The sequence below is a fragment of the Hylobates moloch genome, unplaced genomic scaffold (assembly GCF_009828535.3).
Source record: "Hylobates moloch isolate HMO894 unplaced genomic scaffold, HMol_V3 SCAFFOLD_11, whole genome shotgun sequence".
NCBI lineage: Eukaryota > Metazoa > Chordata > Mammalia > Primates > Hylobatidae > Hylobates > Hylobates moloch.
This window is the reverse complement of record NW_026652286.1, coordinates 61,686,657-61,711,132: the sequence shown is the minus strand read 5'-3', so window position 1 is coordinate 61,711,132 and position 24,476 is coordinate 61,686,657. Positions and strand designations below refer to the sequence as shown.

At 35.7% G+C, this 24,476-nt stretch overlaps 1 protein-coding gene across 4 annotated transcripts in view; it reads left to right on the top strand.

Annotated features, from left to right (window-relative positions):
- NOX4 (NADPH oxidase 4) overlaps nt 1-24,476 on the top strand; it is a 170,247-nt gene that overhangs the window by 76,725 nt on the left and 69,046 nt on the right. For all 4 annotated transcript variants that reach the window (XM_032167132.2, XM_032167129.2, XM_032167128.2 and 1 more), the window contains 3 exons: nt 15,853-16,069; nt 18,019-18,183; nt 18,319-18,381. In XM_032167132.2, coding sequence (XP_032023023.1) covers nt 15,853-16,069; nt 18,019-18,183; nt 18,319-18,381 — 445 coding nt within the window. The remainder of the gene's footprint in view (nt 1-15,852; nt 16,070-18,018; nt 18,184-18,318; nt 18,382-24,476) is intronic.

Genomic DNA, 24,476 nt, shown 5'->3' with positions numbered 1-24,476 from the left:
AATTTTCTTCTCCAAGATGTTAGTATAGCACAGAAGTTAAAAGATACATCACTTAATACCCGTATGAGCTTGGCAGATAATTTGTCCTTGCTTTTTGTTAGCAATTAAATGGGATTAATAAAATCACTTATATCATAGTGTTGTCTTGGGTTTAAATAAAGTAATGCAGCAAAGTAAGCAGAATATAGACATACTCAATAAATGTTAATAAGAGCAAATTATCCTAGTACCAGTACTTATAGCTTTGTGAGAATGACACTCCACATTTAACTTTGAAAAATCAGGTTTTTTGATAAAGACACAACACTTTTGAAAAGCCCAGATTTTCTTATCAGCAAAGTAATTTGATGAACATTGTGAAAACTACTTAGCAGCTCAAAGGAATATTCCTTGATATGGCAACAATTATAATATTCTAAGGTCTCTAAAATTCTCTTGATTTTTAGCAATAAAGGTTTATCGTTGGAAAACGAGCCCTCCTCCTGAGGAATTTTTGTTTTAATTTTTAATATACCTTTTTAGGAGGTTACTATTGGTGTGCTGCGTTAAAGATATTCAATTCCTAAGATACCTGGTGAAAACAAAACAAAACAAAACCATTTCCTCTTTCCAAAAATGTGTAGAACTGGATATCTCTTTCCTCTTTTTCTTTTGAAAAACTCCAAAGGAGATGCATACTGCTATTCTCACTTACTAATAAAAAGGGTATTGGAGGGAAAATAAATTACGAATGTCACAGAGCCTCTGCTTAAACCCAGCTCCTTTCGAAGAAATGTGGAGGGAATGCATTGTAAATGAGATTTGGCACCTTAGCTTCTGCAATCTTACCATAGTCAACACTCCCACTGGCTTTAGCTTGGAGAGTGCTGTGTGGGTGGTGATTGTATTTTATGTCTTTATTTAAGTGAGTGAGAGAGACTATAATGTGATAATTCTGGAAATGATAGAGGGGAAGGTCCTCCTCAAATGTTTGGATGGCAATGACAGCACATTAACAGTGTAAATATTTTTTTGTGCTAGCTCTGCTGCACTTCTCAGATCTTTTTATTATATGAATGATACCTGAATTATTCTTTTAAGCAGAGCTCTGCCATTTGGTACTTCTTGTTAGCAGAAGTTAATCATAGAGCATGATTTATATTCTACTTGAATCATTTTTTTTCTAGGAAATCTAAAAGGAGTATTTTTATGTGCATGTTTTTAAAAACATTTATTCTTTATGCCAGGGGAACACAGTGGGCAGGCTTTGTCAACAGTGACATTAATGAACCCCTGGCAGTGTCATAGGCAGATAGTTTAACAGGGAGCATCACAGGAGTTTAGACTCAAGACGTTAACCAGGGTTGGACAGATATTGTGGGGGTAGGCTTATTGTGCTGACTGGAAAATAACCTCCCTCTATTATGGCCTCAGGCCTCAGGAGGAGGACATTAAGTATATACTCTTAGGGGATAGAGATATTTATGCAATATAGTGAAGTGTTAAGGACTGCTGATACCCAGTTATCTTCTCTTTTAGAAGCCACTTTCGTGGAAGTCTTCCTTCACCCATACTGATGTGGCAGAGGGAAAAGCTTGGTCATCTTGCTACTGGTGGGAGGCACTTGCTCCTCTTAGAAAGTCAAATTGCATTTTGAATGGAAGGCCCACAAGTTGTATTTTAAACAATCCTATCCTAGTACTGAGGGAGAAAATTTTTACTTTCCTCTACATTCTTTTCAGTTTCCCATTTCTTGCCTGTACATTTGCAGAGACTTTGTAATTTATTGTCCAAACCAGATACTTTTGAGAATGAATGGGGATGCTATTGATAATTCAGCAGTGGCTATAGAAAAACCAGGTCATATAGGTATTCTACCTATTCCTAGGCAGCGGGAAAAGTTTTAAGAGAGGCTAATGCACTATTTTAATGCAGACTTTGAGCTAGAGCCACAAAAGGAGTCCTTACCTTGAATAGGGGCTCTGTGTGTGTATTTGAGAAACAGAACCTTCAAATAATACACACTGTAGGTTTGCCTAGCTTTGTCTCACTTTAGAGATTGTAATTAGATGTCCACTACCATGGTCATTAGAAGGCTGAGGATTTGGGTGTTCATGACAGTGGGTAAAATCTTTTATAAACTCTCTGTCACTGATACAGATGACCTGTTCTAATACTTCCTAGATGCCTAGTTTCTAATCAGTCTGCCATACTCGTTATCAGTTTGGTGCCCATTATTTCTATCACAAAATTCTACTTCTCCTTCCATAGGATAGGGGTTTTTAACGTGTCTCCATAATCCCTAGGACTCATTGAATGGATTCAGAGATTCATTAATTCCTGAAATACATACACACATATATCTGCATATTTATGTATATGTTTAATTTTGAGACACATATGTATATTTTTGTGTAAAACTAAGTTTCTCAACTTTCATTAGATACCCTAAAGTTTGTGTGGTCAAAAACGTTTCAAAAAATATGGAACTGAAGTTTTTAAAGCTAGATTTTAACCAAAGAGCTATAATATCTAATATCACATTGACACATTTTATATAGCCTGCTTCAGTTTTATTTAGAGTTAAAAACACTGGATTGTGGGAAAAAATAAAAGCCACTGGGGCAATTTTTTTCTTCCATGAAGGCTACTGGAAAGAGAACTTGACAAATATAATGAACAACTTAACAACTGCATTATCATTTTAGAGGATAATAATTATACTATTCATAATAATTCCCTAGTTTTAGATAATGCTGAATATGTGACAGGGACTATTCTCAGCACTTTACACACACACACACATTAATTTTTTGTTTGTTTTTAATATGCAGAGTGCTATAAGTTCTTCTATCATTTCTATTTTACAGATGGGGAATTGAAGCATGAAAGATTAAATTAAGTAACTGTCCAAAGTCACACAGCTAATACCCAAAAAAACTAAGATTGAGCCCATGAAGTTTGACCCCTGAATTTAACTTCTACCCTTTTCTTGAATTATTGAATTATTTATTCGTCATTTAGAAAGTACCCTTGCTTATGAATGAAAAATATTTATGTCATGTAAAAATCTAGGATATATTTTTCTATTTATCTATGTAAGTTGGTGAGTATATATACATATATGTTTGCCTGTTTTGAATAAGAAGTTCAATTTTGATTCAGTGTACATAGAGTTCAAGGTTTTGAAGGTGAAATCTAACTAGCTCCCAGAAAATGGAGTAAGAAGAAAATACCTTCTTTATGTTGCTGCCTTATAAATGTTTCCTAAAATGTTTGACCTTGTTAAGATACATAATAATATAACTTTATAATATAATGTAATCACTTTATAATAAATCTAATGATAAAATTATATTTATATAATACTTTACTTGCCAGAATTCTTCCATGTAACCTGAAAATAACAATGAAGAAGACTAGGATTTAGATTGGAACAGATAAAAATGCTGTGGAAGAGATATTCTTATCAGTATTTTATTGCCAGTGTGTCTTTATAAAAGGATTAAGTCAAAGCATAGCAAAGAAAGCAATGGGGAAGAGACATTATTCATCATATAGAAAAATCAATTAAGTCCACAGATTTCTAAAACCCATACCTTTTAGAATTTTGCTATGAATTTTCTCTAAATATTAGATTACCCATCAAGTTATTATTCAAATGTGAGGAATGAATTTGATAATGGAATTCCAAAGTAAATACATAAACGAACCCAAGTATGCATGCAATTTGTGAATTACCATAGTTTTGCTATCCCACACATTTTGGTATTTTGACTTTAAATATAGTGAAACAAATGCCCTGGATTATAATAGTGAAGAAACAGGATTGATTCCTAGAAGATCACTAATCTTAGACAAATCAGTTTTCTATAGCTTCCTGATTTGTGCAATAAAGAAAAATAATTGTATCTCCCAGACCTATTAGAGGAGAAATATTAGCTATTGTACATAAAATTGACACTATACACACACATATGTATACACATATATTTTTATTGTTGCCTATGTAATGTTCTCCATTTAAAAAACTTTTCTATTTTTAATTTTTGTGACACACAGTAGGCGTATATGTTTATGGGATACATGAGATATTTTAATACAGGCATACAATGTGTAATGATCACATTTGCATAAATGAGATATTCATAATCTCAAATATTTATCTTTTCTTTGTGTCACATACAAATTGTACTGTTTTCATTATTTTTAATGTACACTATTGTTGACTCTAGTCATCTAATTATATTTTTATAACCAATAATCATCCCCACTTCTCCCCACCTCATTCGCAGCCTCTGGTAATCGTCATTCTATTCTCTATCTTCCTGAGTTCAGTTTTCATTTTTAGCTCCCACAAATAAGTGAGAAGGTGTGAAGTTTGTCTTTCTGTGCCTTGCTTATTTCACTTAACACAATGACCTCAGTTCCACCCACGTTGTTGAAAATGAGAGGATCTCCTTCTTTTTGTGGCTGAATAGTACACCATTGTTATATGTAGCACATTTTCTTTATCCATTCATCTGTTGATGGACACTTAGGTTGCTTCAAAATCTTGGCTATTGTGAATAGTGCTACAATAAACATGCAAGTGCAGATATCTCTTCAATATACTGATTTCTTTTCTTTTGGGTATATACCTAGCAATGAGATTGCTGGGTCGTATGGTAGTTCTGTTTTTAGTCTTTTGAGGAACCTCCAAACTTTTCTCCATAAGGGTTATGCTAACTTACATTCCCACCAACAGTGTATTTGAGGGTTCCCTTTTCTCCACGTTCTCACCAGTATTGGTTGTTGCCTGTGTTTTTAATATAAGACATTTTAACTGTGGTGAGATAATATCACATAGTAGTTTTACTTTGCATTTATCTGATGATGTGATGTTGAGCACCTTTTCATATACCTGTTTGCTATTTGTATGTCTTTTGAGAAGTGTCAATTTAGATATTGTGCCCACTTTTAAATCTGATTATTATATTTTTTTCTTATAGAGCTGTTTGAGTTATTTATATATTTTGGTTATTAATCTCTTGTCAGGTGGATAGTTTGCAAATATTTCCCCCCATTCTTTGGGTTAGATCTTTACATTGTTGATTGTATCCTTTGCTGTGCAGAAGCTCTTTAATTTGATGTAATTCCATTTGTCTATTTTTGCTTTGATTGTCTGTGCTTGTGGGATATTACTCAAGAAATCTTTGCCCAGTCCAATGTCCTGGAGAGTTTCCCCAGTGTTTTCTATTAGAGGTTTCATAGTTTCAGGTCTTAGATTAAGTTTTCAATCAATTTTGATTTTTTTAATTTAGGAAGAGTTAGAGATCTAGTTTCATTCTTCTGCTATATTGTATTTCCATTATCACGCATTTCAAAAAGTTTTAAAATTTCCTCAATAGTTTCATCATTGACTCACTGGTTATCAGGAGTATATTGTAGAATTTCTGTGTATTTCTATAGTTTCCTGAATTCCTCTTATTGATTTCTAGTTCTATTCCATTGTGGTCAGGAAAGGTGCTTGATATTATTTCAAGTTTTTGAATGTTTTGAGACTTTTTTGTTACCTAACATATGATCCTTGAGAATGACCCATGTGCTGAGAAGAATCTGTGTTCTGCAGTTATTGGATAAAATGTTCTGTAAATATTTATTAGGTCCATTTGGTCTATAGTGCAGATTAAGTCTGATGTTTATTTGTTGATTTTCTGTCTGAAAGATCGGTCCAATGCTAAAAGTGGAACGTTGAAATCTCCAACTATTGTTGTATTGAAGTCTCTCTCTCTCTCTTTAGCCCTAATAATATTTGCTTTACATTTTTGTGTGCTGCAGTTTTGGGTGTATATATATTTACAATTGTTATATCATCTTGCTGAATTGACCCCTTTATCACAATATGATATTTTTGGTCTCTTCTTATGGTTTTTGTCTTGAAATCTATTTTGTCTGATATTAAGTGTAGCTTTTCCTCTTCCTTTTTGGTTTCCATTGGCATGGAATATGTTTTTCCATCTGTTTATTTTCAGTCTATCTGTATCTTCATAGGTAATGTGTGTTTCTTGTAACCAGCAGATCGTTGGGTCTTTTTGTTTCTCCATTCAACCACTGGATGTCTTTTGACTGGATGGTTTAGTTCATTGACATTCTGTTTTATTGCTGATAAGTATGGCCTTTCTTGTACCATTTTCTTATTGGCTTTCTGATTGTTTTGTGGTCTTCTCTTTCTTCTTTCCTTCCATCCTGTCTTCCTTTTGGTGAAGGTGATTTTCTCTGGGGGTATGTTTTAATTTCTACTTTTTCTATTTTTTGTGTATCTGTTGTATGTTTTCTGAGTTGTGGTTACAGTGAGGCTTGCAACCAATATAACCCACCTCAGGCCCACCGTGAGGTACTGCGTAACTACTGCCTATGTTCATTCAAGGCCCAAGGGCTCCTCAGTCAGCTTGTAGTGAATGCTTCCTGGCCTGGGACTTTTACTTCAGGATAATGTATTCCCCTCTGGCCCAGGGAGTGTCAAGAAATGTCATCTGAGAGCCAATGCCTGGAATCAGGGAACCTTGCTTGGTGCTCTACCCTACTGTAGGTGAATTGGTATGTAACCTGCAAGACAAAGTCCCCTTCACTCTTCCCTCTCTTTTTCTCATGCAGAAGGAGTCCCTCTCCATAACAACCACAGTTGGGAATTTGCTGGGTCACGCCTAAAGTCAGAACATCTCTGAGTCTCACCCAAGGCCCATGGCGAGTACTGCCTGGGTACCACTGCTGGTTGTTCAAGGGCCAATGGCTCTTTAGTCAGAAGATGATTAAATTTGCCAGGACTGGGTCCTTCTCTTCAAGGCAGCAAGTTTCTTGCTTGCCCAGGGTGTGTCTAGAAATGTCATTCGACAGTTAGGGCCTGAAATCAGGGCCTCAGGCCTCTGCCCAGGGCCCTCTCCTACTGTGGCTTAGCTAGTATCCCAGAGGCAGGACAAAGTCCTCTTTATTCATCCCTCTCCTCTCTTCAAGCAGAAGGAAGAGGTCTCTCCCAGAACTGTGAGCTGTGTTGTCTGGGCTTGGTAGAGAGGTGGTGCAAGCACTCTCTTGGCTGCTCTGGCTAGTGTCTCACTGGGGTGTGTGCCCCGCCACATCACTGGCTGTGAGCCCTGCACAGCACCAGGACTTGCAAGGAATTTCAGTCCTTTAGACCTAGACTGCCTTTCAAGTTTATTTACAATCCCAGAGCACTTTAGCCCAAAATGGCAAGGCTTGCTGGGACTTAGGTTTTGACTGCTGGAATGGGCAATTCCTTTATGGCTAGGACTGGGTCTACATGCTCCCTCTGTGGGCTCTTCCTGGTGTTGCTTTTCACTGTGACAGGGCAACACTGAGTTCTCTTCTCCCTAACCTCCTTATGTATCTGTGAGTTCCAACCCAAAAAAGAAAAACAAAATAGAACATTGTGCCATATTCTAGGTAAACTATAGTGGTTTTGGGGATAGGAGTGTTTATTACCCATCTTTATGCAGGGAATCCCTTTCACATATCACTCACTCAATATTTACTGGATGAAGCTGAATTGCATTAATTAGTTTAAGGTAGGAATGTGTTGTCCTTCTAGGCTCTTCCAATTTTCTTCAAGTATCAAGGCATTACAGATGACAATAAAGGATAATCTCTAAATTTGTTTAACTATAACTTGGACTATCATTTTGTAACTATCATTTATATTTAGTCTTATCTAGGTAATTAGTTATTACAGCAACTAGTATATTGATTCCCATGGCAAAGGAATTAGCTTTTAAATCTTAACTATTTTGATTATATTGTAGACTGGCACATTTTTGTTGGGGGTCTTTGTGCATCTCTGCGGCTAAAAATTCTGAAAGAAAAAAAAATCCATGCCTCTTATATGTTTTATTTTATTTTTTTGAGACGTGGTCTTTCTGTGTTGCTCAGGCTGGTCTCAAAAGTCTGGCCTCAAGTGATCCTCTCACCTCAGCCTCTAAGTGCTGGGTTTACAGGCATAAGCCAGCATGCTCAGCCCTGGCTCTCCTGATTTGTTTTATTTCACTTTTTAGTTCTTCAATTTTTCACTTAAATATATGGGGTGAAAAATATTGTGGAATAATTAGATCTCTCTTAGATGGAATCCAAATTCTTCTCCTCCATAAATTTATGTATTTTCAATATGTTAATAAATACAATGTCCTATACAACTATGATCTTTAAGATATAAAGTTTTTTTTTACCTTTATATCTTTTGTTTGCCAACTGCCAATTTTGTTTGCCAACTCCGATTTTTTATTCATTGGATTTTTAAATTTTATGTAAAAAGTAGTATTTCTCTATAGTAATTATGGACTAAGATCTTATGGTTTATTCACATTTGCTGATATTTTATGCTGTAAGCCAGTTGGTAGTAGGGATTGAGGTCATGTGATGTTTTCCCCATTAAAGATGCCTTATAGTTCTGTAGCTTGTATGTATATATGTCTACTTATATACATAAATGTAGTATATACAGAGCATTTTTAAGTACATGAAGTCATTTATACTGTAAGTTGTATATATTAATGGATTTTCTTAAACTTCCAAATTGGAAGTTTATTTTTTCCCCAGTTTTGGAGATAGACCAAATACATTTTCACATAATTTTTATCTCAGTTTTTCTGCAGGGAACTTTTTTATATTAGCCAGTGTTTACAGCTGGAATTATAAGGTGAGAAAGTTGGGGGAAAGGAGAAGGAAAAAGGACTGTATTTATTTTAAGAAACATTTTGAGTATAGTACTGTTTTTCTGAAACATGAAATAAATATTTTATCCTCCACTGTCATTTTAGTGAAGCATGAAAGCTGAGGAAATACTAAGAAGTAATGGATGCTTACTTTTTTTTTCTTTGCAAGGGGTCAAAGCTCTTCCCTTTATATACCTGTACTATTTTGATTATATTGTAGACTGGCACATTTTTGTTGGGGTTCTTTGTGCATCTCTGCGGCTAAAAATTCTGAAAAAAAAAAAATCCATGCCTCTTATTTTATTTTATTTTTTTGAGACATGGTCTTTCTGTGTTGCTCAGGCTGGTCTCAAAAGTCTGGTCTCAGATACAATTTCTCTTTTTCAGTTAAGGAAACTTAGGGAAATGACCTATTTTACTTCAGGTACTCAAGGAAGTTGTAAATGTTGATCCTAAGCCCTTAAGACCCTAGGCTATACATTAGTCAGTTGCACAGAGATTGTGGCAGAATCAGCCACTTAATTTGCAGGGCCCATTGCAAAATGAAATGTGGGATTCCTTGATCAAAAAATTATTAAGCGTTTGGAGGTGATGACAACAGAGCAGTAAGCCAATAGCAGGGTCTTTATAAAGAGCAAGGCCCGGTGCACCTGCACAGATTACAAGAACATGATGTTATTCCTATCTTGTAAGCTTGGACAACCCTACCAGTAAAAGCTAGACACAATTCCTGCTGTGGTTAAGCTGCAGATGGCAGTACTCTTAGCTATCAGAGGCAAGAGCCAGGAAAGAATGCAGAGGTGAGAACTCTGTTAGGCCAGAGAAACAAAGTGGGGGCGGGAGTAAAAGCTTTGGTAGGGTGGGTACCCAGATACTTAGGATTTCCTGAGGCACACTGGATCTGTAGTTTAGGAAAGCACTCTACTTCTAAATGCACCTAGCAAGTAGACTTGACTCTCTTGATAACTGTCTGTTACTTATTGTTGCTGTCTGTTACTTAATAACTGTGATGTTACTACATGCCATTTGCTAAAATATAGACCTTTTTGAAGTTTGAAAATGAGCTCAAATATCTGTTAAAACCAGATGACTCCCCAATCACGTGTTTCAACAACAACCACAACAAAAGTTGTTTAGACACTTCTGGTCATTAAGTCAATCAATGAATATTTATTGAGCACTTATTATAAGCCATAAGCACTATTTTAGGCACTAGAAAAATAGCAGTGGAGCAGGATAAACCCTTGACTTTGAGAAATGCACATTCTAGTGGATTCTACAGAAGTTAGAAAATTGCAATAAATTTTAAAATCTACAATTTGGTTTTATTTTTTGAATTAAACTCTTTTTCTTTGTACTTGAAGCAAAATAAAAATAACTGTCAGAATCAAGTTATATTTTTACCATAAAGAAAAAAATCATGTTATAAAATACTAGGAAAAAAAAGTAGGTTCCTAAGGGATAAGAATTTTTTTCTCCTCCTTAAAAATAGATTAAAATACCACAAATATAAAGGTCACATAAGTTACACTGCATTTGTGGGATATTTTTAACATGAAATTAGGGATGATTCTGGGATTGTCCTTTTGTCAGGTGTGGTATTTTGTAATATTTATCTTTTGCCATAAAATCATGTTTTGATTGCCATAAAATCATGTTATTACTTAGTAGGATTCACCTAATGTATTGTATTATTTTATAAGACTTTGTCACAGCCAGGTATTAAAAACAAAGAAACAAACAGAAAGCAAAACAAACAAACAAAAAAACCCAGATAGAATAACTATAATGCCTCTTGAGGGAAACAAGGGAGAAAAAAGAAACCTACAACTTTGAAACATGGTTGAATGTTTGATAGCACATGTTAAGATCCTTTTGAGTGCAGAAACAATTTTGAAACTCCATAAAATCCCTTATTTCTCATGATAGGAGAACACTAGACATTCCACAGATACTTCAAAATTTCTCCTTGGAACATCATACAATGAAACTTAAAAAATTAATAATAAACACTTATATTTCCACATACTCTGTGCACCTCCTTTCCTCATCCCTCGCCATGTCATTATAACTTGGCAAGACTGTCTGTTTACCATTCGCTAATGTCTTTTTCCCTTCTTGTTTTTTGCTTTAAAATTATTTAGCATTTGTTTATGAAAGCTACAATAATACATACAAGAATGCTCTCTTTTTGATTCCTACATGACTTGCTATATTAAAACAAATTATGTGTTTATTGTTTGCTTTTAAAATCAATTCACTAGAAATGCATTAGAGATCTATTATGTGCAAGAAAAGTATTAGAGGGATGCTGAAGTTTGGCAGTTTATGAATGTATAAGGGATAAATGCATAAGACATGATCCCTTCTACTAATTCAGGAATAAACCAAGTACCTTTATGCATCTCGCTTCCTCATATTGGAATGCCATTCTCCTATTCTCTAACCCCTGGAATCTCTACATCCTTCAGCTGCCTTCTTCTCTGTGAAGCCTTTCTGGAATTTCATAATCAAAGTTCATTACCCATCTCTAAGATGGTTATCATATGGTTACATGGCATTAATCATTTTGCCCTTTTTAATTATCGTTTTTGGTTTTAAGTTTGAATTGACCCATTATATCTGTGCTGTGGCTATTCAATTTAAATTAAAGTGAAATAGTATTAAGAATTCAGTTCTTCACCTGTACTAGCCACATTTCAATTGCTCAATAGCCACTGTTCTCTAATGGTTACTATGTTGGTCATCAGAGACTTAGACCATTTCCACTATCACAGAAAGCTCTATTGGACAGTGCTGCTCTAGACTGTGCACACCTTTGAAGGCAGTGACCATAATATTGAAACTAATAAGGTTCCAAAATTAATAATATGTCCAAATGAGGTATATCACAGTGGTGGTATGGGGCAAGAAGCAGGGGCAGGATTTTTTGGCAAATAGACACAGAGCTTTGTGTTATCTTAAGTGGGTTCTGTTACATTTGAGAAGATTTCATTCTACTTTAAAGAAAGGCATGCATCTAAAATAAATAAAGGTACCAGGAATTTAAAACACCATAAAAATCATATAGAACGTGTGCCTCGAATTTTAATAAATGTGGCCACAGTGAAGTAAATGGATTAGAGAGATAATATCAGATTTTTTCTATCAATCCAAATATCCTTAATATCTAGTCTACATTCCTATTCAATATTCTTTAGAAAAAGATTGTTATAATGGCCTTCAAATATAAGAATTTAGAGAAATTCTGCACTATACCAAAAAAATGAGCACTTTTATTCTTATGCAGTGAAAAAGTAAGTTATTGCATTCAATTGAGCTTGAAAAATAACACATAAAATTATTGGTTTGATAAAATATGCTGCCTCCTTTTCTAAGTCTGTAGCCATATAAAGCCATCAAATTTTGCTCAATGTATACATTGGTCTTCAATTTAAAGATTGTCCATAAAGTAGTGTGGATATTCTGCAAGGGGAATAGGCCTGGTACAGAGGAAGGAGCACGGACTTTGGAATCAGACTACCCGGGCTTCCAGTCCCAGCTCTGCCGACTGACATTGTTGTGTTGGGAGATACTTAAGTACTCCCAATCTGAGGCCACTGATCTTTACCATACAAGTTTTTTTTTTTTTTTTTTTTTTTTAACCAGCATATGGCCTTTCAATACTGAGTTAAAAACCTGCCTTCCGGTGAACTTTCAGTACCTTCACCACCTAATTATAGCCAAATGACCTGGGATGTCATACTTGAGTTTTTTTTGATGAATGATTTTATCATTGTCTGTCTTTAGATCTTATCCATATTTCTTTGGTGGCAACAGTTACAACTAAGACAAAGTAATCTGAGCTCTCTGTTCTGTTTGTTTTTTGTGTTTTTATGCATATACCATATTGTTTTTATTACTGTAGTCTTGAAATAAAGCTTGAAATCTGAAAGTAAAAAAAGAAGACAAAGCAAGGACAGTTTTAATCGGGTTTTAGGACAGAGATGGCCTATGCTATTTAGCTTTAGTGTAGCTTAAAATAACATAAAGCTCTCAAAATTAAAAGGAATTTTAGAATAATATGTGCCACTTTATGTGCCAAGAACAGCACCACTGTTTGGGCTGGCCTGAAGAACTTTACTGTATGGTAACAACTTTCACTACTGTAAGGACCTAGAACATGGTAGAGTTATGTCCACTTGAATGTTATGACAGGAGAAGGGATTAACGACATTTATTTGCCAGGTGTTAGGACCCTAAATTATAAGCAGCCCCATTCCAACACACACACACACACACACACACACACACACACACACACACAAAATCTGACTTTTGTTTATTTTGAACCCCTTTTACAATGTCTACCTCTTTAACCATCTGATTTGCTTTGCGTGACATAGGGGCATGGAGTGAGCTAGGTAGGTTTCTGAACCCTGTGCTTTGACTATACTTAGTTAATCTCTTACCTGAATGAAAGCCTTAGGTTTCTCATCTGTGTAATAGAAATAAAAATACTTACCTTGTATGATTATTTTGTTTTGAAGTTTAAATGAGAAATAGATGTTCTAAAAATTACTGATGTGATACTTTCTTAGCGAGTATGAATCTTCCCTCTTCCTTACCTTTCTCAGAGTTATGTTGTGAGGATTCAGTGAACTAATGCTATATATCATGAGAGGTGAAGAGTATAGAATTTGAATCAGATCTGAATTCAAATCTTGGCCCTGCTACTTATCAGCTGTGTGACACTGGGGTATTATTTCATCTTTCAAAATACTTTTATTTTTAAATTTTAAAATGGGAATAATAATCCTAGTTCATGCAGTTTTTGTGAGGATAATGTAAAATGCATATAAATTTCTCTGGGCTAGACCTGGTGTTTTCCATACATTACTAAGCTATTATTAAAACACTACTCCAGTTTACTATCTGTGGTCTGACTTACGTTCAGCTTCTTTGAAGATATCTTCCAAACTAGATCATGAGTTTCTGGAGTGTTAGGAGCCAGATTTGACTCTGTTGAATTCTGAAGAACCACTGGAATAGTGCTAAGTGCATTATGCTCATGTCTGTTCAACTTTTGGCCAGTAGAATAAATGCTTGGGGTTTTTTACCTACTTAGCTATCAGTCACTATCCTTCCGATGGCCAATAGGAGCAAAAGGTTGGGTAAATTATTAATGTAAAGAAAGCTGAATCAAATTCATAGGTTGTCTAAGTATAATATCCCAGCAATTGTATTGTGTGACTAGAAACTTATAAATGATTAGTGACAAAAATTTGGCTCATTTTTTTTATAATATTTATCAATTTATCTCATACATAGGCTATATCTACTGTATTACTTTAAAAAAAGAAAGTACGTTTGTGTGTGGTCTACTATGATGTCATGTAATGTGTGCCCCTGACATGTACTGAATGCTCCCTAATGACTTCATGACTAGTTTTAAGGAAGAAAATGAAATTTAAAAAAGGAAGTGAGCATAAGCAAAGAGGGAAGAAAGGAAAGTGATCGGGATGAGGAGATGGTGAATACAGCCAGAGACTGGCTTGGTCATTGCTTTCCCAACCTTCATATATGGATCTCTTAGTATCATTATACAGTTTTTGTTTAAAAATATTATTTTTGTAAAAGCATCATAGCCGTGACATATATATATATATATATATTTTTTTTTTGAGACGGAGTTTTGCTCTCGTTGTCCAGGCTGGAGTGCATGGTGTGATCTCGGGCTCACCTCAACCTCCGCCTCCCAGGTTCAAGCAGTTCTCCTGCCTCAGCCTCCCAAGTAGCTGGGATTACAGGCATGCACCACTACACTTGGCTAATTTTGTATGTTTTTTTAGTAGAGACGGGGCTTCTCCATGTTGGTCAGGCTGGTCTCGAACTCCTGACCTCAGGCAATTAAGCTACTAAAATTAAGTATTTGGGAGCATGAAAGATAATTTAAAAAGCACATACTGTAAGCCAACCAAAAACAGATAATCTTGGAAATAAATTTTTCCTTAGTATTCTTTAAAATAATAAAATATACTGCAAAATTTTCAAGCATTTCCAAATCTTGCTTTGTCATGCAATACTTGCTTATGCAGCAGTGACCTTGTTGATGCTGTATACAATCTGTCATTTTATGGATTATCCCTACGAGGTAGATGTTAACCAATTCTTTTTTTTTTTTTTTTTGAGACGGAGTCTCGCTCTGTCGCCCAGGCTAGGGTGCAGTGGCACAAATCTCGGCTCACTGCAAGCTCCGCCTCCCGGGTTCACGCCATTCTCCTGCCTCAGCCTCTCCGAGTAGCTGGGACTACAGGTGCCCGCCACCACGCCCGGCTAATTTTTTTTGTATTTTTTAGTAGAGACGGGGTTTCACCGTGGTCTCGATCTCCTGACCTCGTGATCCGCCCGCCTCGGCCTCCCAAAGTGCGGGGATTACAAGCGTGAGCCACCGCGCCCGGCCTGATGTTAACCAATTCTTGACAAGAAAGGCAGGACACAGAAAGTTGAATGGTTTGTCTTGGTTTCTCACAAAATAAGAAATAATCAGAATGAGATTTTTATGGTGTGGGCCCTCCTGCCCGATTTATTATTTTGAACTTTTTATGATGTGGTTCTGTCTATGGAGAAATTGAAAAGTAAGCAGATTTAGGGACTGATTGCTGTATATACATTGTTTTCAGACCATAGGAGAGACAAGCTTCCAGTTCCAGTTATTTCTGTTTAACATTTCTCTGCAAATCAGCAAGGCTTGTTATATCCAGGCTTGGCCAAGTTAAATATGTTCCCTGTATTTTTTCCCTTATGTTTGGAGATCTAGCAAAATATTCCTCATTATACTGTTTATTGAAGTGAAAACTTGTATGTGATTGTATGAATGCCTAATAGTCTTGAAGTAAAGGCCGTCAAATTCAACAATGCCTGGAGAGATTGCATGTATTCTTTTCTACCACATATTTATAGGATTTGTTTGGAGTGCCAAAATTTTTGTTTTAGTCCTTTACATAATAATTTCTTAAAAATTTTTAAGATTTTTCAATTTCTCCTAAACATAATACATAAGGAACACCTTTTGGATTAATGCTGTGTAAAGTTAGCAAAAAAAAAAAAAAATACATTATTTTCTTTTACCGTGTCCCCTGATCTCAAATCTTTTCATTTCTCTGTTCATTTGTTTTAAATTTAATTTTAGAGGGCTGCTGAAGTATCAAACTAATTTAGATACCCACCCTCCCGGCTGCATCAGTCTTAACCGAACCAGCTCTCAGAATATTTCCTTACCAGAGTATTTCTCAGAACATTTTCATGAACCTTTCCCTGAAGGATTTTCAAAACCGGAAGAGTTTACCCAGAACACATTTGTGAAGATTTGTATGGAAGAACCCAGATTCCAAGCTAATTTTCCACAGGTCAGATTAATTTTGTGTTTGATCTCCACAAAGTTTGTTTCCATTTGACTGATCAACATCACATATAAATGTGTTTTTCAAGCTATATATTCATGCATAATAGGATATTTCAGGATGTTTCAACAGTAAGTTAGTACCTATTATTCCATTACAGACACCTGACAGTTCAATGCAAACGATCTATGATATTAGAGGATATATAACATTTCTACTTAACTGACCATATGACCTTTGCATACAACAGCATTGGTGCTTGCAGCCAAGAGATGACAAATGTTTTTCCCATCATTTGAGAAAAGCTGATTGAATAATAAAAACAGTAGTAAAAAAAAAAAACTGCTACCGCTACCACAAATTATTATGTTATTGTATTACAATATTATGTATAATATTGTAAATAGTAAATAGCAAAATCAATTTATTGAATGCTTAACATTATCTGCCAGGCATTGTGCTAAAATGTCCTGTATGCCTAATACAGAACATTTATTAGACATACAGAATGTTTCTTGCAATATTCACAATGACTATTTGAAGTAATTAATATCACCCTCAATTTTCTGATAAAGAAATTGTGCTTACCTTGATCAAAGTCTCCAAACCAGTAAGTGGCAGAGGAAGCAGGTAAACCCAGGTCTTTTACTAATATGCTTGCTCCTGGTAAACGTCCATAAGTATTCAGCAATTAGTTCAATAAGGGCCCTTATCTTCATCTGTGCCTGTGGGAACTGCCCCCATGCAAATTACACCATTTATTCCTCAACTATAAAAAGTGGAAGTAGGAAATAGTGATGTCAAATGTCTCTATTGGAAGAGAAGAAAGAGAAGTCAAAAGCTAGAATGAATTTGTAGATGACTTTGGAATAGTGTATTAGTTGTGTGTTTATTATTATTAATAATAATCCTCTAGATCCCTACTAGCCTCTATAATTTTCAGAACTTTTCTGAGTTTCACATAATATTCACAAATATTAGACAGGGCAGGGATGGCGACTCCCGTTTTGCTCATGTGGGACCTGACACTCAAAGAGTAAGTGATTGTCTCAAAGGTGCGAGGCTGCTACATTGCAGACCTTGTCTTGCAGTGCTACTCATAACACAGTGTGGGGCTAAATGTTATTATATGCAGAAGAGGCATGATCTGTCTGCATGAAAGAAGGAAGATTTGAAACAACTAAAGTGAGGCTTTAAAAAGTGACCATTAAGACAAGTTTTAGTTGGAGGCCTCAAAGGGATGTGAAAGACAAAGTGTGTAATTTTAGGAGAACAGTAAGCCACGTAGGCTTTTGCACTTCCCAAAGTTTGCATGTATCCTGGGATCAGGGCTAACCGTGCAACACATATTCAAAATTGTCATGGTTTCCAAATTATTAATATTATTTTATGTTCTTATTATATTATATAAAAGTAAGTGGTAAACAACATGCCTAGCATATTGCATTTTCAAACATATGTGCTATACATATTTAACATATATATACATATTATATGTATGTATAAGATGCATATACATTACGTACATTAAAAATCTAGGGTTTTCTTATTTAATAAACATTAGACTATTACTTTATTTCTAAAATTATCACCAGATTTATCAGAGATTGTTAACTCCCCTTTATTCTTTTATTAAATATATTGTGTATATACATTATGTATCTGTAGGCATAGAAAGGTGTATGAAAGAATATACCCTTGTTTGTTCATGGATAGTTACACTCAGAGCATGAGATTGAGGGTAGGGTCTTGATATTACTTTCTGTTTTATTTTATACTTTTGTTTGTTTGAATGATAGCGAGCATCTATTATTTTTTACTCATTTATTATATTTTCTTATTTAAAATACAAATTAAAATACTATTACTGTAATGTATGCAATAAGCAATTGGGCAGGTGTAGATTTCTACAATATGAGTATTTCTTGAAGTATATTTTCAAAAATTTGTCTTAGACTTGGCTTTGGATTTCTGGACCTTTGTGCCTGTACTGTGCCGAAAGACTTTACAGGTATATCCGGAGCAATAAGCCAGTCACCATCATTTCGGTCATAAGTCATCCCTCAGATGTCATGGAAATCCGAATGGTCAAAGAAAATTTTAAAGCAAGACCTGGTCAGGTGAGTCAGTGGTCAGCAACTTTTTAAATAGCCTTTATCCTTATGTAATTTTTGGAATTTAGCAAACATAGCATCATTGAAATAGTTGAAATTCTTAATTGGTCATTTAAAACTTATCTGTTTGTTGCTTTTTAGTATATTACTCTACATTGTCCCAGTGTATCTGCATTAGAAAATCATCCATTTACCCTCACAATGGTAAGAAACATATCTCTTGCTTTTTCACATTTGTAGGGTGCTATGCATCTTTTTCTTTTTTTGTGTCCTATGTCATTCTAAAAGGTATTCAAGGCTATCATAGTATTCTTGATGTTTAAGTAAGCTGTCTTTTTACAAGGAAAATAGTTATCTGCTCAAGAACTTTGTAACTACTCTTTATTATTTTTTGACACCTTATAATTCAGGAAGTAATGAACTAAAACGTATTAAAACTTATTGATTCAAAACATAAGCCAAGCACAGTGACTCATGCCCGTAATCCCAGCATTTTGGGAGGTCAAAGTAGGAAGACCACTTGAGCCCAGGATTTTAAGATCAGCCTGGGAAACATAAGGAGACCCCATTTCTATAGTAAATTAAAAAAAAAAAAAAGCCAGGTGTGGTGCTACACACCTGTAGTCCCAGCTACTAGGAAGGCTGAGGCAGGAGGATTGCTTGAGCCCCAGTGTTTGAGGTTTCACTGAGCCTTGATCCCACCACTGCTCTCCAGCCTGGGCAAGACAGTGAGACCTTGTCTCAAAAAAGAAATATATATGTATATTTAATTTCTTGAATATTTACTTTTCTCCTTTTATGGAGTATTTTAATGTATATGGAAATCTAATATATGCATGATTTTCTTTGGAGATGGAATTTAGGGGAAACATAGATACTCTGGGTTGAGATGGAAGCATTAAATAAAACAGGCAGTGTTTAGAAAGGGTTAAATCCAGTGTAATGGGAGAGAGAATGGGAAGTAAAATTAGAAAAATCAAATGGAGTAAATAATGGCATGGGAGGGCATCTAGCTAAGTAATGGACACCATCAAATATGATTAGCTAGTCAGCATATCATTTAATATTATTATAAAAATAGCATGAGTTCATTATAAACATTTAGACAATTCACAGATATAAAATAAAACAGAAACTTAAAAAAAATTTTCCCTACTTTCCAATCCTTTTCTCTACAGTTTGACATATATCTTTCCAGATATTTTCCCATATGCTTCTGCATACATGAGTTTCTAACATTTATTTGCTGGATCATATTGTTTTGCCACTGGCTCCTTTCACTCAACTACATGTGATGGACATCTTTCCATATTACTGTATGTGCCTCATTCATGTTAATGACCGTATAATATTTCACAGTAGGAAAGTACTGTAATTTATTTAATATTCTCATTGATGTTGGATATTTGGACTTTATTCATTTTCTAAGAAAGATGATTGAGAACAGAGACCACATGTTTAAATGTATACTTAATAAAGATAGCAAAACTATTTTATATATATGGTATGTATACATGCAGACAGATGGGAACATGTTGTAAAGCACATTGTAAAACATGTTCCCATCTGTCTGCATCTATACATCCCATATACATGAATTTGGTAACATGAAAAGAGAAGGGAATAATTGAAAAGGGAGAAAATACACAATTATTACTTAAATAATTTAAGAAGTTTGGCCTAATCCTGGGTTCATAAGAAATTTACTTCAGATTGCCCTGGCCAGAACTTCCAACACTATGTTGAATAGGAGTGGTGAGAGAAGGCATCCCTGTCTTGTGCCAGTTTTCAAAGGGAATGCTTCCAGTTTTTGTCCATTCAGTATGATATTGGCTGTGGGTTTGTTATAAATAGCTCTTATTATTTTGAGATATGTTCCATCAATACCTAGTTTATTGAGAATTTTTAGCATGAAGGGCTGTTGAATTTTGTTGAAGGCCTTTTCTGCATCTATTGAGATAATCAAGTGGTTTTTGTCTTTGGTTCTGTTTATGTGATGGATTACATTTGTTGATTTGCATATGTTGAACCAGCCTTGCATCCCAGGGGTTAAGCCAACTTGATCTTGGTGGATAAGCTTTTTGATGTGCTGCTGGATTCGGTTTGCCAGTATTTTATTGAGGATTTTTGCATCAATGTTCATCAGGGATATTGGTCTAAAATTCTCTTTTTTTGTTGTGTCTCTGCCAGCCTTTGGTATCAGGATGGTGCTGGCCTCATAAAATGAGTTAGGGAGGATGCCCTCCTTTTCTATTGATTGGAATAGTTTCAGAAGGAATGGTACCAGCTCCTCTTTGTACCTCTGGTAGAATTTGGCTGTGAATCTGTCTGATCCTAGACTTTTTTTTTGGTTGGTAGGCTGTTAATTACTGCCCCAATTTCAGAGCCTGTTGTTGGTCTTTTCAGGGATTCAACTTCTTCCTGGTTTAGTCCCGGGAGGGTGTGTGTGTCGAGGAATTTATCCATTTCTTCTAGATTTTCTAGTTTATTTGCGTAGAGGTGTTTATAGTATTCTCTGATGGTAGTTTGTATTTCTGTGGGATCAGTGGTCATATCCCTTTTATTATTTTTTATTACATCTATTTGATTCTTCTCTCTTTTCTTCTTTATTATTTTTGTTAGCAGTCTATCAATTTTGTTGATCTTTTCAAAAAACCAGCTCCTGCATTCATTGATTTTTTGAAGGGTTTTTTGTGTCTCTATCTCCTTCAGTTCAGCTCTGATCTTAGTTATTTCTTGCCTTCTGCTAGCTTTTGAATTCGTTTGTTCTTGCTTCCCTAGTTCTTTTAATTGTGATGTTAGGGTGTCAATTTTAGATCTTTCCTGCTTTCTCTTGTGGGCATTTAGTGCTATAAATTTCCCTCTACACACTGCTTTGAATGTGTCCCAGAGATTCTGGTATATCGTGTCTTTGTTCTCACTGGTTTCAAAGAACATCTTTATTTCTGCCTTCATTTCATTATTTATCCAGAAGTCATTCAAGAGCAGATTGTTCAGTTTCCACGTAATTGTGCAGTTTTGTGTGAGTTTTTTAATCATGAGTTCTAATTTGATTGCACTGTGGTCTGAGAGACAGTTTGTTGTGATTTCTATTCTTATACATTTCCTGAGGAGTGCTTTACTTCCAGCTATGTGGTCAATTTTGGAATAAGTGTGATGTGGTGCTGAGAAGAATGTATATTCTGTTGATTTGGGGTGGAGAGTTCTGTAGATATCTATTAGGTCCACTTGGTGCAGAGCTGCGTTCAAGTCCAGGATATCCTTGTTAACCTTCTGTCTCATTGATCTGTCTAATATTGACAGTGGGGTGTTAAAGTCTCCCACTATTATTGAGTGGAAGTCAAAGTCTCTTTGTAGGTCTCTAAGGACTTGCTTTATGAATCTGGGTGCTCCTGTATTGGGTGCATATATATTTAGGATAGTTAGCTCTTCTTGCTGAATTGATCCCTTTACCATTATGTAATGCCTTCTTTGTCTCTTTTCATCTTTGTTGATTTAAAGTCTGTTTTATCAGAGACTAAGATTGCAACCCCTGCTTTTTTTTGTTTTCCATTTGCTTGGTAGATCTTTCTCCATCCCTTTATTTTGAGCCTATGTGCATCTCTGCACGTGAGATGGGTCTCCCAAATACAGCACACAGATAGGTCTTGACTCTTTATCCAATTTGCCAGTCTGTGTTTCCTAATTGGGGCATTTAAAGGGTATTCAATTAGGAAAAGAGGAAGTCAGATTGTCCCCGTTTGCAGATGACATGATTGTATATTTAGAAAACCCCATCGTCTGAGCCCAAAATCTCCTTAAGCTGATAAGCAACTTCAGCAAAGTCTCAGTATACAAAATCAATGTGCAAAAATCACAAGCATTCCTATACACCAATAACAGACAAACATAGAGCCAAATCATGACTGAACTCCCATTCACAATTGCTTCAAAGCGAATAAAATACCTAGGAATCCAACTTACAAGGGATCTGAAGGACTTCTTCAAGGAGAACTACAAACCACTGCTCAATGAAATAAAAAAGGACACAAACAAATGGAAGAACATTTCATGCTCATGGAGAGGAAGAATCAATATTGTGAAAATAGCCATACTTCCCATGGTAATTTATAGATTCAATGTCATCCCCATCGAGCTACCTGTAACTTTCTTCACAGAATTGGAAAAAACTACTTTAAAGTTCATATGGAGCCATAAAAGAGCCTGTATTGCCAAGACAATCCTAAGCCAAAAGAACAAAGCTGGAGACCTCATGCTACCTGACTTTGAACTATACTACAAGGCTACAGTAACCAAAACTGCATGGTACTGCTACCAAAACAGAGATATAGACCAATGGAACAGAACAGAGCCCTCAGAAATAACGTCACACATCTACAACCATCTGATCTTTGGTAAACTTGACAAAAACCAAGCAATGGGGAAAGGATTCCCTATTTAATAAATGATGCTGGGAAAACTGGCTGGTTGTATGTAGAAAGCTGAAACTGGATCCCTTCCTTACACCTTATACAAAAATTAATTCAAGATGTATCAAAGACTTAAATGTTAGACCTAAAACCATAAAAACCCTAGAAGAAAACCTAGGCAATACCATTCAGGACATAGGCATGGGCAAGGATTTCATGTCTAAAACACCAAAAGCAATGGCAACAAAAGCCAAAATTGACAAATGGGATCTCATTAAACTAAAGAGCTTCTGCACAGCAAAAGAAACTACCATCAGAGTGAACAGGCAACCTACAGAATGGGAGAAAATTTTTGCAATCTACCCATCTGGCAAAGAGCTAATATCCAGAATCTACAAAGAACTTAAACACATTTACAAGAAAAAAGCAAACAACCCCATCATAAAGGGGGCAAAGGATATGAACAGACACTTCTCAAAAGAAGACATTTATGCAGCCAACAGACACATGAAAAAATGCTCATCATTGCTGGTCATCACAGAAATGCAAATCAAAACCACTGTGAGATACCATCTCACACTAGTTAGAATGATGATCATTTAAAAGTCAGGAAACAACAGGTGCTGGAGAGGACGTGGAGAAAAAGGAACACTTTTACACTGTTGATGGAAGTGTAAACTAGTTCAACCATTGTGGGAGACAGTGTGGTGATTCCTCAAGGATCTAGAACTAGAAATACCATTTGACCCAGCGATCCCATTACTAGGTATATACCCAAAGGATTACAAATCATGCTACTATAAAGACACATGCACACGTATGTTTATTGCAGCACTATTCACAATAGCAAAGACTTGGAACCAACCCAAATGTCCATCAATGATAGACCGGATTAAGAATATGTGGCACAGGCCGGGCGCGGTGGCTCATGCTTGTAATCCCAGCACTTTGGGAGGCCGAGGCGGGCGGATCACGAGGTCAGGAGATCGAGACCACGGTGAAACCCCGTCTCTACTAAAAATACAAAAAAAATTAGCCAGGCGTAGTGGCGGGCGCCTGTAGTCCCAGCTACTCGGAGAGGCTGAGGCAGGAGAATGGCGTGAACCCGGGAGGCGGAGCTTGCAGTGAGCCGAGACTGCGCCACTGCACTCCAGCCTGAGCGACAGAGCAAGACTCCGTCTAAAAAAAAAAAAAAAGAATATGTGGCACATATACACCATGGAATACTATACAGCCATAGAAAAGGATGAGTTCTTGCCCTTTGTAGGGACATGGATGAAGCTGGAAACCATCATTCTGAGCAAACTATCACAAGGACAAAGAAGCGAACACCACACGTTCTCACTCATAAGTGGAAACTGAACAATGAGAACACTTGGACATAGGGCGGGGAACATCACAAACTGGGGCCTGTCATGGGGTGGGGGACTAGGGGAGGGATAGCATTAGGAGAAATACCTAATGTAAATGACGAGTTAATGGGTGCAGCAAACCAACATGGCACATGTATACATATGTAACAAACCTGCACGTTGTGCACATGTACCCTAGAACTTAAAGTATAATAATAATAAAAAAAATTACTTCAGAAATTAACCTTCCCTTGTGTTAGCAACTTTATTTTGAAAATCATTTCTTCACCATAGCATTAAATAGAAAATATGGAATAAGAAATCAGTTGCTGAATGTCAAGTACAGAGCAGCAAGAGTTTTTTGTTGTTGTTTTTTAAACTATTTTCCAAGATAAACAAAAGTAGAGAGAATAGTATAATGAATCCTTGTATTCATAAAAAATATAGAGGTTTACTTTTTAGTATATACTCAATCACTGAAAATCTTTTTGCTTTCTTAAAACTGTATATCAAAGAATTTTTCACCTATGTTCACACT